We start from the raw sequence: 18,279 nt of genomic DNA, 5'->3' as shown, positions 1-18,279 counted from the left end.
GGAGATCAGCTAGATAGCTTATCTAAAGATTGCAAACACCCACAAATCCAATGGGAGATCGAAGAGAAGAAGAACAGCTATTTTAGAAACAGAAAATCAACCACTTTCTGAAAGGTAGGACTGGCGGAGAAGTGAATCCAAAGCGATGGGAAGATAGACTGCGGGGGGAGGGGCTGGCTCCCGGCAAGCAGCGGAGAAACGGAGCACAAAATCAGGACTTTTAAAAGTCTGTTCTGCTGAGGGACATCGTTCCAGAAGCTAAACCGGGGTGAAGCCCACGCGGGGTCAGCGTGGCCTCAGGTCCCGCAGGGTCACAGAAGGATCGGGGGTGTCTGAGTGTCGCAGAGCTTGCAGGTATTAGAATGGGGAAGCAGGCTACAGAGACCGAGATGAGGAGTGAGCTCTCAGCTCGGGATTACCTTGCACCTGTTGCAGGCTCGGTGAGCTCGGAGCACGGCCAGAGGCCAGGCAGATGGGAGTAATTGGGCGCTATTCTCTGAGGGCGCACTGAGGAGTGGGTCCCTGAGCTCTCGGCTCCTCCGGGCCGGAGACTGGGAGGCCGCCATCTTCATTCCCATCCTCCGGAACTCTACGAAAAGCGCTCAGGGAACAAAAGCTCCCGAAAGCAAATGAGAGCGGATTACTCAGCCCGGCCCCTGGTAAGGGCGGTGCAATTCCGCCTGGGGCAAAGACACTTGAGAATCACTACAACAGGCCCCTCCCCCAGAAGATCAACAAGAAATCCAGCCAGGACCAAGTTCACCTACCAAGGAGTGCAGGTTCAATACCAAGGAGAGCGGCAGAATTCCAGAGGAGGAGAAAGCAAAGCACAGAACACATGGCTTTCTCCCCATGATTCTTTAGTCTTACAGTTAATTTAATTTTTTTTTCTTTTTCTTTTTCAATTTTTTTTCTTCTTCTGCTAAATTTTTTAAAACTTTTACCCTTTTCTTTTTTAACGTTTTTTAACTAGTTTATCTAATATATATATATATTTTTTCTTTTTTATATTTTTCTTTATTCGTTTTCTTTTTTTAATTGTTTTTTTTTCTTTCTGAACCTCTTTTTTTTTTTTTTAGATGTTATTTATTTATTTGACAGAGAGAGATCACAAGTAGATGGAGAGGCAGGCAGAGAGAGAGAGAGAGAGGGAAGCAGGCTTCCTGCCGAGCAGAGAGCCCGATGTGGGACTCGATCCCAGGACCCCGAGATCACGACCTGAGCCGAAGGCAGCGGCTTAACCCACTGAGCCACCCAGGCGCCCCCTGAACATCTTTTTATCCCCTTTCTCCCCCCTCACGATTTGGGATCTCTTCTGATTTGGTTAAAGCATATTTTCCTGGGGTCTTTTCCACCCTTTTAGTATTTTACTTGCTCCTTCATATACTCTTATCTGGACAAAATGACAAGGCGGAAAAATTCACCACAAAAAAAGGAACAAGAGGCAGTACTGAAGGCTAGGGACCTAATCAATACAGACATTGGTAATATGTCAGATCTAGAGTTCAGAATGATGATTCTCAAGGTTCTAGCCGGGCTCAAAAAAGGCATGGAAGATATTAGAGAAACCCTCTCAGGAAATATAAAAGCCCTTTCTGGAGAAATAAAAGAACTAAAATCTAACCAAGTTGAAATCAAAAAAGCTATTAATGAGGTGCAGTAAAAAATGGAGGCTCTCACTGCTAGGATAAATGAGGCAGAAGAAAGAATTAGTGATATAGAAGACCAAATGACAGAGAATAAAGAAGCTGAGCAAAAGAGGGACAAACAGCTACTGGACCATGAGGGGAGAATTCGAGAGATAAGTGACACCATAAGACGAAACAACATTAGAATAATTGGGATTCCAGAAGAAGAGGAAACAGAGAGGGGAGCAGAAGGTATATTGGAGAGAATTATTGGAGAGAATTTCCCCAATATGGCAAAGGGAACAAGCATCAAAATCCAGGAGGTGCAGAGAAACCCCCTCAAAATCAACAAGAATAGGTCCACACCCCGTCACCTAATAGTAAAGTTTACAAGTCTTAGTGACAAAGAGAAAATCCTGGAAGCAGCCCAGGAAAAGAAGTCTGTAACATACAATGCTAAAAATATTAGATTGGCAGCAGACTTATCCACAGAGACCTGGCAGGCCAGAAAGAGCTGGCATGATATATTCAGAGCACTACATGAGAAAAACATGCAGCCAAGAATACTATATCCAGCTAGGCTATCATTGAAAATAGAAGGAGAGATAAAAAGCTTCCAGGCCAAACAAAAACTAAAAGAATTTGCAAACACCAAACCAGCTCTCCAGGAAATATTGAAAGGGGTCCTCTAAGCAAAGAGAGAGCCTAAAAGTAGTAGACCAGAAAGGAACAGAGACAATATACAGTAACAGTCACCTTACAGGCAATACAATGGCACTAAATTCATATCTCTCAATAGTTACCCTGAATGTTAATGGGCTAAATGCCCCAATCAAAAGACACAGGGTATCAGAAACCCATCTATATGTTGCCTACAAGAAACTCATTTTAGACCCGAAGACATCTCCAGATTTAAAGTGAGGGGGTGGAAAACAATTTACCATGCTAATGGACATCAGAAGAAAGCAGGGGTGGCAATCCTTATATCAGATCAATTAGATTTTAAGCCAAAGACTATAAGAGATGAGGAAGGACACTATATCATATGCAAAGGATCTGTCCAACAAGAAGATCTAACAATTTTAAATATCTATTCCCCTAATGTGGGAGCAGCCAACTATATAAACCAATTAATAACAAAATCAAAGAAACACATCAACAATAATACAATAATAGTAGGGGACTTTAACACTCCCCTCACTGAAATGGACAGATCATCCCAGCAAAAGATGAACAAGGAAATAAAGGCCTTAAATGACACACTGGACCAGATGGACATCACAGATATATTCATAACATTTCATCCCAAAGCAACAGAATACACATTCTTCTCTAGTGCACATGGAACATTCTCCAGAATAGATCACATCCTGGGTCCTAAATCAGTCTCAACCAGTATCAAAAGATTGGGATCATTCCCTGCATATTTTCAGACCACAATGCTCTGAAGCTAGAACTCAATCACAAGAGGAAATTTGAAAAGAACCCAAATACATGGAGACTAAACAGCATCCTTCTAAAGAATGAATGGGTCAACCAGGAAATTAAAGAAGAATTGAAAAAATTCATGGAAACAAATGATAAGGAAAACACAATGGTTCAAAATCTGTGGGACACAACAAAGGCAGTCCTGAGAGGAAAATATATAGCGGTACAAGCTTTCTCAAGAAACAAGAAAAGTCTCAAGTACACAACCTAACCCTACACCTAAAGGAGCTGGAGAAAGAACAAGAAAGATACCCTAAACCCAGCAGGAGAAGAGAAATCATAAAGATCAGAGCAGAAATCAATGAAATAGAAACCAAAAAAACAATAGAACAGATCAACGAAACTAGGAGCTGGTTCTTTGAAAGAATTAATAAGATTGATAAACCCTGGCCAGACTTATCAAAAAGAAAAGAGAAAGGACCCAAATAAATAAAATCATGAATGAAAGAGGAGAGATCACAACTAACACCAAAGAAATACAGACAATTATAAGAACATACTATGAGCAACTCTACGCCAACAAATTGGACAATCTGGAAAAAATGGATGCATTCCTAGAGACATACAAACTACCACAACTGAACCAGGAAGAAATAGAAAACCTGAACAGACCTCTAACCAGTAAGGAGATTGAAACAGTCATCAAAAATCTCCAAACAAACAAAAGCCCAGGGCCAGATGGCTTCCCAGGGGAATTCTACCAAACATTTAAAGAAGAACTAATTCCTATTCTCCTGAAACTGTTCCAAAAAATAGAAATGGAAGGATAACTTCCAAAGTCATTTTATGAGGCCAGCATCACCTTGATCCCAAAACCAGACAAGGATCCCATCAAAAAAGAGAACTACAGACCAATATCCTTGATGAACACAGATGCGAAAATTCTCACCAAAATACTAGCCAATAGGATTCAACAGTACATTAAAAGGATTATCCACCACGACCAAGTGGGATTTATTCCAGGGCTGCAAGGTTGGTTCAACATCCACAAATCAAACAGTGTGATACAACACATTAATAAAAGAAAGAACAAGAACCATATGATACTCTCAATAGATGCTGAAAAAGCATTTGATAAAGTACAGCATCCCTTCCTGATCAAAACTCTTCAAAGTGTAGGGATAGAGGGCACATACCTCAATATTATCAAAGCCATCTATGAAAAACCCACCGCAAATATCATTCTCAATGGAGAAAAACTGAAAGCTTTTCCGCTAAGGTCAGGAACACGGCAGGGATGTCCATTATCACCACTGCTATTCAACATAGTACTAGAAGTCCTAGCCTCAGCAATCAGACAAAAAAAAAGAAATTAAAGGCATCCAAATCGGCGAAGAAGAAGTCAAACTATCACTCTTCGCAGATGATATGATACTATATGTGGAAAACCCAAAAGACTCCACTCCAAAACTGCTAGAACTTGTCCAGGAATTCAGTAAAGTGTCAGGATATAAAATCAATGCACAGAAATCAGTTGCATTTCTCTACACCAACAACAAGACAGAAGAAAGAGAAATTAAGGAGTCAATCCCATTTACAACTACACCCAAAACTATAAGATACCTAGGAATAAACCTAACCAAAGAGGCTAAGAATCTATACTCAGAAAACTATAAAGTACTCATAAAAGAAATGGAGGAAGACACAAAGAAATGGGAAAATGTTCCATGCTCCTGGATTGGAAGAATAAATATTGTGAAAATATCTACGCTACCTAAAGCAATCTACACATTTAATGCAATTCCTATCAAAATACCATCCATTTTTTTCAAAGAAATGGAACAAATAATCCTAAAATTTATATGGAACCAGAAAAGACCTCGAATAGCCAAAGGAATATTGAAAAAGAAAGCCAAAGTTGGTGGCATCACAATTCCGGACTTCAAGCTCTATTACAAAGCTGTCATCATCAAGACAGCATGGTACTGGCACAAAAACAGACACATAGATCAATGGAACAGAATAGAGAGCCCAGAAATAGACCCTCAACTCTATGGTCAACTCATCTTCGACAAAGCAGGAAAGAATGTCCAATGGAAAAAAGATAGCCTCTTCAACAAATGGTGTTGGGAAAATTGGACAGCCACATGCAGAAAAATGAAATTGGACCATTTCCTTACACCACACACGAAAATAGACTCAAAATGGATGAAGGACCTCAATGTGAGAAAGGAATCCATCAAAATCCTTGAGGAGAACACAGGCAGCAACCTCTTCGACCTCAGCCGCAGCAACATCTTCCTAGGAACATCGCCAAAGGCAAGGGAAGCAAGGGCAAAAATGAACTATTGGGATTTTATCAAGATCAAAAGCTTTTGCCCGGCAAAGGAAACAGTTAACAAAACCAAAAGACAACTGACAGAATGGGAGAAGATATTTGCAAATGACATATCAGATAAAGGGCTAGTGTCCAAAATCTATAAAGAACTTAGCAAACTCAACACCCAAAGAACAAATAATCCAATCAAGAAATTGGCAGAAGACATGAACAGACATTTCTGCAAAGAAGACATCCAGATGGCCAACAGACACATGAAAAGGTGCTCCACATCACTCGGCATCAGGGAAATACAAATCAAAACCACAATGAGATATCACCTCACACCAGTCAGAATGGCTAAAATTAACAAGTCAGGAAATGAGAGATGCTGGCGAGGATGTGGAGAAAGAGGAACCCTCCTACACTGTTGGTGGGAATGCAAGCTGGTGCATCCACTCTGGAAAACAGCATGGAGGTTCCTCAAAATGTTGAAAATAGAACTACCCTATGACCTAGCAATTGCACTGCTGGGTATTTACCCTAAAGATACAAACGTAGTGATCCGAAGGGGCACGTGCACCCGAATGTTTATAGCAGCAATGTCTACAATAGCCAAACTATGGAAAGAACCTAGATGTCCATCCACAGATGAATGGATAAAGAAGAAGTGGTATATATACACAATGGAATACTATGCAGCCATCAAAAGAAATGAAATCTTGCCATTTGCGACGACGTGGATGGAACTAGAGGGTATCATGCTTAGCGAAGTAAGTCAGTCGGAGAAAGACAACTATCATATGATCTCCCGATATGAGGAAGTAGGGATGCAACATGGGGGGTTATGGGGGTAGGAGAAGAATAAATGAAACAAGGTGGGATTGGGAGGGAGATAAACCATAAGTGACTCGTAATCTCATAGAACAAACTGAGGGTTGCTGGGGTGAGGGGGGTGGGGAGGGGGGGTGGGGTTATGGACATTGGGGAGGGTATGTGCTAAGGTGAGTGCTGTGAAGTATGTAAACCTGGCGATTCACAGACCTGTACCCCTGGGGATAAAAATATATGTTTATTAAAAAAAAAAGGATTAAATGTGTTTAACAACAGACTCAATAAAGCAGAAATCAAGATAAGTCAACTCAAAGATCTATAGAAAACACCAAAACTTAGACACATAGAAAAAAAGAATACAAATTTTATTTTTAATTTTTAAAAAATGGAATAGGGCATAAAAGAGAGGTGGAGCACATTGAAAGTTGTAATATGTATGTCCTTGGAGACCCAGAAGTAGAGTAGAGAATGAGAATTGTTCAGAGGCTTTAATGTGTCTGCACTCATGAATAGATCTTCAATTGTATTAAAAACAACAACAGCAACAACAACTGATAGAACTGAAAGGACAAATAGATAGATTCACAATTATAGTTGGTTATTTTAACATTCCTTCAGTAACTGATAAAACAAGTAGCCAAAATACCAATAAGACTACAGAAGACTTGAACTGTAATATCAAATAACTTGACATTCCACCAACAGCACCATTTTTTTGCCTAGTGCACATGCAACATACACTATGCTAGAGCATATTCTAGACCATAAAACAAGTCTCAATAAATATAAAAGATATAAATTCTTACCATGTTTGCCATCTGCAACAGAAATAAATTAGAAATCAATAGCAGACACATTTATGTAATATACCCCACTTTGACATAACATATCATCTTTTTTATGTAATGCTGGATTTCATTTGCTATTGTGTTGAAATTGTGTGTGTGCTTATGTAGGATGTTTCTTTATAATTTTCTGTTCTTATATCATCTTTGCCTTGGATTTTGCCATTAGGGTGATGTTGATCTCATAAAATGCATTTTAGAAATGTTTTCTCCCCCATCTCCTTTTGGGAAAGGTTTTGTCTAGACTTGGTTTCATTTCTTCCATTAATACTTGATAGAATTCACTAGTGAAATAATCAGAGTCTGTAGTTTCTTCATTGGAAGTTTATAAAATATAATTCAGTTTCTTTGTTAAAATAAGCTTATTTAATGTGCGTGTGTGTGTGTGTGTGAGAGAGAGAGAGAGAGAGAGAGAGAGAGAGAGAGAAAGTCTCAGGAGATGCAGATAAAGCATTTAGCAAAAATGGACACCCTTAAAAAAAAAACAACCAACTTTGCAGCAGACAAATCCAGTCTTATTTAATCTAATAGAAGAGTATCTTTTTACTCTTACATTTTATTTAATGGTAAAAGACTGAATGTTCGACCTCTAAGACCAGGAATATGACAAGTATGTATGCTCTCAGCATTCTAACTCAGCATGGTGTTCGAAGCTACCTGGTGCAAAATGCAAGTAAAAGAAATACAAAGTGAGCTAATTGAAAGGGGGGAGAATGAGAAATGTTTTCTTTTTAAAAAATATAACACCATTGTCTAAATAGAGAATTCTAAGGGATTTTTTTAAGAAGGTAGTGAAACTAAGTTTAGTAAGACCACAAGGTACAAGGTCACTATGCAAAAAACTGGTCTGTTTCTTTTTTAAAAGATTTTATTTATTTATTCATTTTAGAGGGAGAGAGCACATCAGCACAAGTACAAGTGGCAATAGGAGGGTGCAAAGGGGCAGAAGGGAGGAAGAGAGACTCAAGTGGAGCCCTGCGTTCATCTCACAACCCTGAGATCATGACCTAAGCCAAAACCCAAGAGTTGGATGCTTAATCAGCTGAGCCACCCAGGTGCCCCAAAGCAGATCTATTTCTGTGTACTAATATAGAGGAATTAGAATATGAAATTAAAAATCAATGTCATTTACAACATCAATAACCAGGAAATACTCTGTAACAAAGTAATATGTGCTAAGCTTGTGCACTCAAAACTGTGAAACATTACCCCCCCCAAATTAAAGAAGATCTAACTAAATAGAAAAGTATACTGCATTTAGGATGCAATATTATTAAAATGTCAGTTCTTCCAAAATTAATGTAAAGCTCTTCTCCACCAGGCTGTGGGTGAGAATTAAACCCCAATGCCCTAGGGCATCCATGATATATAATGAAGTAACATTTCTTCTAAGTATGTCGAATTGTACTAGCTATACCAATCTTGAAGGAAATGAGTATAGATGCTTATAAGCTGATTTTAAGATTAATATGGAAATTCAAAAATTTAAAATAAAATAGCCAAGACTATTTTGAAACGGGGGAATAATGTTAGAGAACTTTATGCTGCCTGATTTCTATATTTACTGTAAAGCTTTAGTAAGTAAGAGAGTGAAGTATTGATGTAAAGATTGACAAAAAGATCAGTGGAACAGAATAGGGAGTCTGATTTTCAACAAAGGTGCTTATGCTGTATAACTATGCTGTATACTAATATTGAATACTATAGTGTACACTGTATTGAAACTAATATCACACCATATGTTATATATGTGGAATTTATATAAAAACTTTTAAAAAATAAATAAAAATATGTTTGATTATCTCTACCTCCACTCACTACCTACTTGGACAATAAACTTGAACAGGTACTTTTTAAAAGAAAAAGTACCTTTTGGCCAGTAGGCATATGAAAAGATGCTTTAACAGAATGACTCATGAAGGAATTCAAATTGAGACTACAACAAGATACCACTACACACTGGCAAAATAGCATGAATTAAAAAGTCTTACAATACCAAGTGTTGGAGTGGATAGGAAATAACTCTCGTACATTGCTCATGGGAGTATGAAATGGCACAATCACTCTGGAGAACTGGGCAGTTTCTAATAAAATTAAATATGTAACTATGTGATCTAGCAATTTTTTAAAAAATATTTTTTTTAAAAATTTATTTATTTGACAGATAGAGATCACAAGTAGGCAGAGAGGCAGGCAGAGACAGAGAGAGGAGGAAGCAGCCTGCATGCTGAGCCGAGAGCCGGATGCAGGGCTCAATCCCAGGTCCTGAGACCATGACCTGAGCTGAAGGCAGAGGCTTTAAGCCACTGAGCCACCCAGGCACCCCGTGATCTAGCAACTTATTCCTAGGTATTTTTTCCAAGGAAAATGAATATTTCCACTTAAAAGACTTTATTCACAATAGCCCCCAAATGGAAGTAACCCAAATACATACCAGGAGAACAAAATGAATGAACAAATGGTGATTTAGTCATAGTCCTCCATGATAAAAAGGAGCAAACTGTAGATACATACAATGCCATGGATGAATCTCAAAAACCGCTGAGTGCAAAAAACTAGACACAGAAGAGGACTGTTTTTAGGATTCTTTTTATATGAAGTTCAAGAACAGGCAGAACTAATCTGTGGGGCTGTAAGTCAGAAGAGTTATCTCTGGTGGATCTACTGAGTAGAGTTAGAGATAATTCTAATCTAGAGTTATCTCTGGGTGGATCTACTGATTTGAAAAGGGCATGAGAAACTTCTGAGTTTATGGAAATGTTCTGTATCTTGAGCTGGATGGCAGTTTTACAGGTTTTTACATATGAAAAGGTCATCAAGCAGTATTCCTAAGATTTGCATATGTACTGTTTGTAATTATACCTCAACAAAAGCATGCATTGCAAATAGGGTTTCTTAAAGATTTTTTGTGTTTCTTAAAACATGATTGAGAATAAGTAAAGCAAGTGGATACGTCTCTGAACTGAGTTTATAGCATCCGATAAATCCTTCCTCTGACTTCTCCTTCCATCCTCATCTTGAGTAGAAACTCCCAGTTTTCTTTGGACTAGGCTTTTATCTCAGGACTTCTTATTTTTTTTTTTTTGAGATTTTATTTATTTATTTGACAGAGGGAGAGATCACAAGTAGTCCTAGAGGCAGGCAGAGAGAGAGGGGAAAGCAGGTTTTCTGTTGAGCAGAGAGCCCGATGGAGGGCTCGATCCCAGGACTCTGGGATCGTAACCTGAGCCGAAGGCAGAGGCTTTAACCCACTGAGCCACCCAGGCGCCCCTGGACTTTTTAATTTTTTGACTACCGAGTTAGGTAAGGATTGTTTTATTTTTTTGCTATGCTCCTCTTATTTTTTATTACTAGGGGTTCACCATCTCATTGTAGGCTCTACTGATGGCTCAAAGAACACCTCATATGTTGTCCAGGATATTTTGACCATCATCCTTGGGCCTCATTTTTTTTTTAAGCTGTTGGGGAACTTTCATTTTTCTAGAATGGGGATTTATGCATGATTTTAATGAGTGAATATTTATACAGATTCTCTCATTGATTTTAAGAATGTTCTTTGGACAGGATTGTAAGACATGAATTCAGTTGTGGGGAAAATCTACTTGGGGAGAATGTGTGATTTTAAAGGTAGCTTAAGTATCATAGTGAAGTAAAAATTTATTGTGGGATTTCTGGGGCACATGGGAACCAAAGCTCCAGGCATGGGTTCCAATTGGCAGATACATATGGAAAGATCCAGAGCTTCTCCAAATATAACTTACGGAATGTCCATCCTAAGTAGATAGGAGGCTTAGTGCTCAGAAATGAAGGGGCCTCATCCAGACCTACAGGCTATTGAGGAAAAAGGAACAAGGTAGCTTCCTTGTTCAGTGAAGGAAAGGAACTTAAAAATCAAGTTCCATGAGGCAGGCAGAAGTAAGACAAAGATCCATATTAAAGGCAATGTCTACCATAGAGGTGAGGGTTGAAGGTTAAGGAAGCAGAGGTACCTAGGTATACAGAGAGAGAGAGAGAGAGAGAACAATTTATAGGGTGCTTTACATTCTCTCTGAGTAGTTCGTACTCTCCTTGCTAGACATCAGTTTCTGTGTCTGAACTTTTATGTGTTTCACAGTGAAATAATTCATTAAATAACTTGAGAAAGAAAAATTTGACAAACCAAAATGTGAGCAAGGGAGTGTTATTCAGGAAGCAGAAGCAAAAGTTGGTGTGAAAGGACAGCTCTCTTTCACAGCATAGTTCCTGGCACTCAGCTTTTGTCTTACTTTGAAACGTGCTAAAATTACCCAGAGAAGGAGGAATTTGGCTTTAGCCATTTGCAGTGAGTAAGACAAGATCCTTGGTGATCTTGGACTCAGGGTTTGATCCCAGTAGGTTGACAGAGAGCTGTGGTTGGAGTCCATTCTCAGTTCCTACTGAGAATTCAGCTTTCTTTTGATGGGGAAAGGAGAAAAAACTTTTCACTCAGTATCCTGGCCTTTGTATGCTTTGTATCTTCTTGTCTTCTTCATTCCCTTATCCCATGTCACAGAGCAAGAGAAACATGTAGCAACTACCAAAGTCCCTTTCCTGGGAAGCAGGATCAAATGATTGTTAAGTCTTTGAAGTCTGACAGGATTCATATCCTAGATCCACCAGTTACAAGATACAGTCAGTAGCTTAACTCCTCTCTCCTCATATCTATAAATCGAGGATTAAATACCTCATGGGGTTCTTATGAGAATTATATGAGAGTACTTTCAAAACTTTGGAACATAGTGCTCAATAAATCAAGGCAGCCTCTCTGGTGATAGTGATAGAGATATTTGGTTGATGATGGTGATGCTTTCCCTAAGCTTTTCACCTCTGTTCACTTGTGTACAATGAATTGCACTTAGTGTGTCATCGAAGTACATCGTAATTGAAAGTGATGAGTACTAAGCTTTCTGTAGGACTTTGACGGAATCTGGAAGATTTCTGTACATTTGTGGTTTTTTAAAAGATTTTGTTTATTTATTTGAATGAGAGGGAGAGAAAGCAGAAATGGGGAAAGCAGCAGAGGGAGAGGGAGAAGCAGACTCCCCACTGAGCAGGGAGCTGGATGCTGGGATCATGACCTGAGCCTACGGCAGACTCTTAACCTACTGAGCCACCCAGGTGCCCCTCTTATACATTTGTTTTAATTGAGTTTAGTTGTGTCTTTGTGTCAGAAACAGTGGATATCTCCTCCCTTTTTGTAAAGAAAATCAGATACTTATGAGATACAAAGTTAGGTATTGTGCATACCTACTTTGCACAGTTTGGGTGCCATAGTTTCTTTCCTTGCAAACCCTATGCTTTTTTAGCAAATGTACATACGTGATATGATAATGCAGTATAGCACCCTGTGTGAAGTATTATGATACAAGGAAGACAGTAAATAGAATAGGAGATAGAAAAGATAATTTGAATTAGAGAATAAGAATCTGGATATGTTTTTGAAGTAAGTGAGTTGATTTGGTTACCAAAGAGCTACATGGTAAAAATCAAAAAAGTATTTTCATGGGTCTCAATTCATGCCCAGCGATGGTTCTCGCTATGGTCATAAGCCTGACATTGAATTAACATCATGAGTTTTCTCTTTGGTTGACTCCTCTCCCTTTCCCAAACTTAAAAAAAAAAAAAAAGTAATTGTAACTGGATTGAAAACTAGTGTGAACTATTTAAGTGCTTTGGTAGTGGACTTTCAGTTCATTTAGGTGTTATTTACTGATTGTCTTAGAGTATATTAATAGTATAGATGCATTGAGAGGCAACATGATGTTGCCGATTGAGCTACCTATAAGACCTTGTGACTCAAAATCTCCCTGCATCCCAGGTTCCTCGTATGTTCAAAATATGGTGATAATTCTTAGCTCATTTTTCATCTTGTGTTGTATTCCATCTTTATTTTTGTGCATTGTACATTGGCACTCTTACAGCTTCATAAGATACAGCCTAGATGTGATGAGACTGATTTGAAACTCTTCTTAGAGGTATCCAAAAGGGAGTTTTATGGGACTTTTCATAAGTTTAGGTTTTCTTAAGTCCTAAATTCTTATCCTGTTCTAGAGATTTTGGCTGTATGTTCTTAGCATCCACTTCATAATAAGATTACTTAAAGAATAGAGTGAAACCACCAATCTTTATTGCATAGTGTGTTGGTTGTTATTGCCTGAGTCTGTGTTTATCCGTTCTTAGAAAACCTATGGACACCACGGAGGTAATGGAAACCGGAAGTGAAAGGGGGAATGGATAGCGAACTGTGAATTAGCAAAGTTCCAAAATGCTTTCTTGATTTAGCAAAATATTTAACAATGAAAACATGTATTTCTGCAATTATCATTTTGTTTGGAAATAAATATTTAGCTTGAGGGGAAGTAAGGTGAAACGTAATTGGAGCGCAGTTAAATAACAGTATATTAAGAGTAGTATAACATGTGGTCATGTATAAGTGCATTTGGCCTTATTGATTGATATATATTGATTGGGACTTGAAAACCAAGTCTGTGTTTCATGTTAATATGTTAAGGTTAATAAGCCCTTTACTATTTTGAGATGAATAATGATTCAGGAGGATCAACTAACTTATCCCAAATTGCACAGCCAATAAATGGTGGTGAATAAAAATTGGAACTTTCTGACTCTTAAGCTATCTTTTCATTTTACCAGTCCAGTTTTGCTTCTCCTTGGCAATCTGTTTTGGCCACTGAAACAAGCCTTTCAAATGCTATCTTCTTCAGCCTCTAGTTTCACTGGGCTTTTAGCTCTTTGATTTTCACAGCATCTCTATGTTCAGCTTGTCAGGTTCTTTAAGTATCTGTCTTGGCCTAGATAATTATGTTGGGTTACACATTAAAAAGAAAACCACAGCCAATACTCAGAATTTGAGGAGTTGGCCCCTGAACTGCCACTCTTGTACCTGTGTGGGCCTAGTCTATGCCTTGGATAACCCATAAACCCTGTTATCATCTGGACCAGGTTTTGCTCCATGGTTCATTGTAAGACAGTGTAAGAATTACTACTGCCTTATAGGTGATGGTGTAGTGGAAAGATACAGATTTAGGACTGGGTCAAAATACCAAAGAGCTGTGTGAGTTTGTCTAAATTTCTGAACTTCCCAGAAAGTCTTAGTGTATTCATCTACAAGAAGAAAGAATACCAACTTCTTGTGGTGATTCTGAGAATGAAATGAAATAGCATAAGATGTCAGCTGCTTAACTGTAGCATATCTTGGGCGTATGGTAATGCCCAAGAGGTAGTTTCTTACCTCTTTTTCTGGCTTCTGATCTGCACTGCTGTCTCTGGGCATCTGCTTTAGTCTTATCCTCATTGCTTCACTCCACTCCCGCTCTCACTGTTCAAAAGCCACAGACAAGGCTTCTCACATCTTTGATGTGCCCTCTCTTGATTGTTCGCCCAGAGCCTGTAACTGGTGAAATTTCTGGCTCTCCTTCATGTGCTCTTGGTTCCCAGTCTCCAGTGGGTTTAACTGAATGCAAACCATTTAATGTGGATTTTGTTTATAATGTAACTTCTTTCTCAGTTGGCCTGTGTAGTACTCCCTAACTTAAGTATTTCCATTTGTTGTCTTAAATCATCCAGAGTGGGGATCTTCAGAACATACAAACAGAACCATATAGTTGAAGAACACTTTTTTTGTTATTAAGATTTTATTTTATTTTTTTTAAGTAATCTCTACACCCAACATGGGGCTTGAACTCACAACCCTGAGGTCAAGAGTCACATGCTCCACCAACTGAGCCAGCCAGGCACCCCTCAGTGTTCATTTTTTAAAGAAACAAAATTCATCCTTTTAACTTTTTATTTTCTGGAAATTTTAATTGTTCTTTTAATTTTTTGTGTGTTAAATCATAAAGCCGTAAGCACTCTGGTTTCTAGATAACTTAGGGGATGATGTTTACATTTGTTTCTTAAGAATTATAGTAATTTCAGGATTGCTTAGGTGGCTCAGTCAGTTAAATGTGTGCCTTTGGCTCAGATCATGATCCTGTAGTCCTGGGATCGAGCCCCACATCTGGCTCCCTGCTCAGCGGGGAGTCAGCTTCTCCCTCTCCCTCTGCACCTCTCCCATCTTGTTCTCTCTCTCTCTTTCTCTCTCAAATAAATAAATAAATAAATCTTTAGAATCATAGTAATTTTGGAAGGGACTTTCTGAAATTTATTCTCTACAGAAAAATTCCTTTTTCATCTAATTAAGATTTTGAATATTGCTTATCTATTGTTGATTTGGGGGAAAAAGTGCTTCTTGAATAAATAGTTGGGCTTTATAAATCTTAGTTTAATGTTATAGCTATATTACTCATGGTGATGAAGGTAATATTTAAGATGATTGCCACCAGGCACTATTAATCCAAGATTTTTCAATGCCAAGGATGTTGTGATGGAGAAAACCTTAAAGGAATCCCTGATGGAAAAATAAATTCTGATAATTTTTGTTGGGATTTCATTTCAGTCCATTAACATTATGGTTTACACTCTTGTTATTCCAGGGAAAGGTGGCCCAGACGGCGTGTATGTCAGCTTGCAAGCATTTAGCCACATCCTTGATGCAGCTCTTGCTGGAAGCTGAAGTAAGACAGCTCACCCTGGGAGCACTACAGCAGTTCAACTTGGATGTCAGAGAATGTGAACGTAAGACAGAGAACCATCCCTTTGCTTGTTTGTTTCACCTGTGTGTGTATTCACTTCTATGAAAAAAAAAAGGTCTGTGGGGTCTTCCTTCCTGATGGAGTTGAACACCTGGATGGCGGAGACAACTTGAAGGGCGCATAGAAATGGTCCATCAGTAAGCTGATTTGAGCACCCAGAGGTGCCTAGGCCCCTACACAGGCCATAGATCTCTGGCCACAAACAAGTTTGCCATCTAGAGGGGGATACAAGGCAGACATGCATTTAATATACACCAAAGAAAACTTGATTTGTCTGAAGACTTCAGAAGAATGCAGTGCCCAGCCACTTTTTTTTTTTAATTTTAAACCTATTTTTACATCTTATATGCAAACTCTTCTTCATCTGAAAAACAAATGTGTGTGCATCTATCAGTTGGAGATGCTTTTCTATTGTAGGTAGAAACAAAATGTTAGACAGAGTGGTTTAAAAAAATAGGTTTTATTTTTCTTAGAGACAATGAGTTACTATATTGATTTAGTTGCTCAGTGATGTCATCAAGGACTTGGGCTCTTTTTTTTTTCTATGGTAGAGTTGACAAACAGTGTTATATTAGTTTCAGGTGTACAACATACTGATTCAGCTTCTCTGTACCTTATGCTATGCTCACCACAAGTGTAGCTACCACCTGTCACCATACAGTGCTGTTACAGTATTACTGACTATTTCTGGGCTGTGCCTTTTATTCGCATGACTTCTTCATTCCTTAACGGGAAGCCTGTATCTTCCACACCCCTTCACCTCTTTGCCCATCCTTCCACCCGCTCTTCTCTGGCAACCATCAGTTTGTTCTCTGTATTTATAGGTCTGATTCTGCTTTTGGTTTGTTTATTCTTTTTTTTTTTTTTTGGTTTTTAGATTCCACAGATGAGTGAAATTATATGGCATTTAGAGGACCCAGGCTCTTTTGTTCCCTCTCTTATGCCATACTTAGAGTGGTGTGGACTTTTCCTCTTCATACATATTATTCCTTCTCATAATAGTCAGAAGAGACTCACATTCCTTCAAAAAAATGAAAGTAAAAACAGAAATGCCCTCTGACCCAGTAATTTCACTTCTAAGAATTTACCCAAAGAAAACAGAAACACTAATTTGAAAAGATATATGCCCTCTTGTGCTGATTGCAGCATTACTTACAGTAGCCAAAATATGGAAACAACCTAAGTGTCCACAGATAGATGAATGGAGAAAGAAGATGTGACATGTATCTACAATGGAATATTATTCAGCCATAAAAAAGAATACAGTCTTACCATTCACAACATGGATGGACCTAGAGAGTATTGTGCTAAGTGAAATAAGTCAGAAAGAAAAAGATAATAACACATGTTCACTTAAATGTGGAATCTAAAAAATAAAACAAAAACCCCAGAAATAGATTCATAAATACAGAAAACCAACTGGTGAATGCCAGAGGGAGGGTGGGGAATGGGCAAAATATGTGATGGGGATTAAGAAGTACAAAATTCTACTTAAAAAATAAGAACATGACAGAGGTGAAAATTAGAGCTTAGGGAATATAATCAATACTGTAATAACTTTGTATCGTGGCTCACTTGTGGTCATCATTTTGTAATGCATATAATTGTCAAATCACTATGTTGTACACCTGAAACTATAATATAATATTGTATGTCAGCTGTACTTCAGTTAGGAAAAAAAAAAAAAAAAGAGGAGGAGACTTACATTCAAGACAGGAAAAAAGAGGCCAATGTCACTTATTCCTTTTATTAAGAAAATTAAGACCTTTTCAGGAGATCCCTAACAAACTTCCCTGTCTCATTGGTAATGGCACAGATACATAGTCACCTCCAGCTTTAAGGGAGGCCACAAGATTATCTGGAAAAGTGACAGAGGACCATCATTTTTGGGATAGTTGATTCATCGTGAATCATCCCCTTGGTGTTGAACACAAAATTAGTTCTGGTTAGGAAAGAGAAGGAAGAAATAGAGAGTGTTCTGGTGTTCATTGTGCTATCAATGAGAAATGAAAATGAACAGAAATTCTATGACAACTTGAATTTTTTTTTCTGATTCTAAGAAAATCAGTGGAAAATTCTAAAAGTGTGCTAAACTTCTTCCCCATTTTTAAGATTTTTACTGCCAATTGGTTTCCCTTGATTGATTTTTAAAAAATTTTTTTAAATTTTTTTATAAACATATAATGTATTATTCGCCCCGGGCTACAGGTCTGTGAATCACCAGGTTTACACACTTCACAGCACTCAGCACAGCACATACCCTCCCCAATGGATTTTTGATGGCTAGAAATTAAGGTTTATTGGCAATGCTGGTTTTAATTAATTACTTACTGGAGACTTCCAGTTTCAGTCACCACAGAATATCAACGTTACCTTTTTGCCATAAACAACTGTAAAACTGGATAGAGCAATTCTTTTCATGTATTGGGCAGTAGATAACACAAGGCTGTGATCTTTTAGAAAGGGGAAATGCATAAGGTAAACTTGACATTCAATCTCGTTTTCTGTCTGGGGGCACTATCCAAACAGGTGCCCAGGAAAGAAGAGCCCAAATCAAA

The 18,279-nt window shown here is 38.3% G+C and overlaps 1 protein-coding gene across 6 annotated transcripts in view; it reads left to right on the top strand.

The window, feature by feature from the left end:
* LOC111148016 (exocyst complex component 6B) overlaps positions 1-18,279 on the top strand; it is a 622,509-nt gene that overhangs the window by 420,369 nt on the left and 183,861 nt on the right. For all 6 annotated transcript variants that reach the window (XM_022504356.1, XM_022504355.1, XM_022504354.1 and 3 more), the window contains one exon: positions 15,563-15,704. In XM_022504356.1, coding sequence (XP_022360064.1) covers positions 15,563-15,704 — 142 coding nt within the window. The remainder of the gene's footprint in view (positions 1-15,562; positions 15,705-18,279) is intronic.

Source organism: Enhydra lutris, unplaced genomic scaffold (assembly GCF_002288905.1).
Source record: "Enhydra lutris kenyoni isolate GAN:26980312 unplaced genomic scaffold, ASM228890v2 scaffoldscaffold18, whole genome shotgun sequence".
Classification (NCBI taxonomy): Eukaryota; Metazoa; Chordata; class Mammalia; order Carnivora; family Mustelidae; genus Enhydra; species Enhydra lutris.
This window is presented reverse-complemented; position numbering and strand designations above follow the sequence as displayed.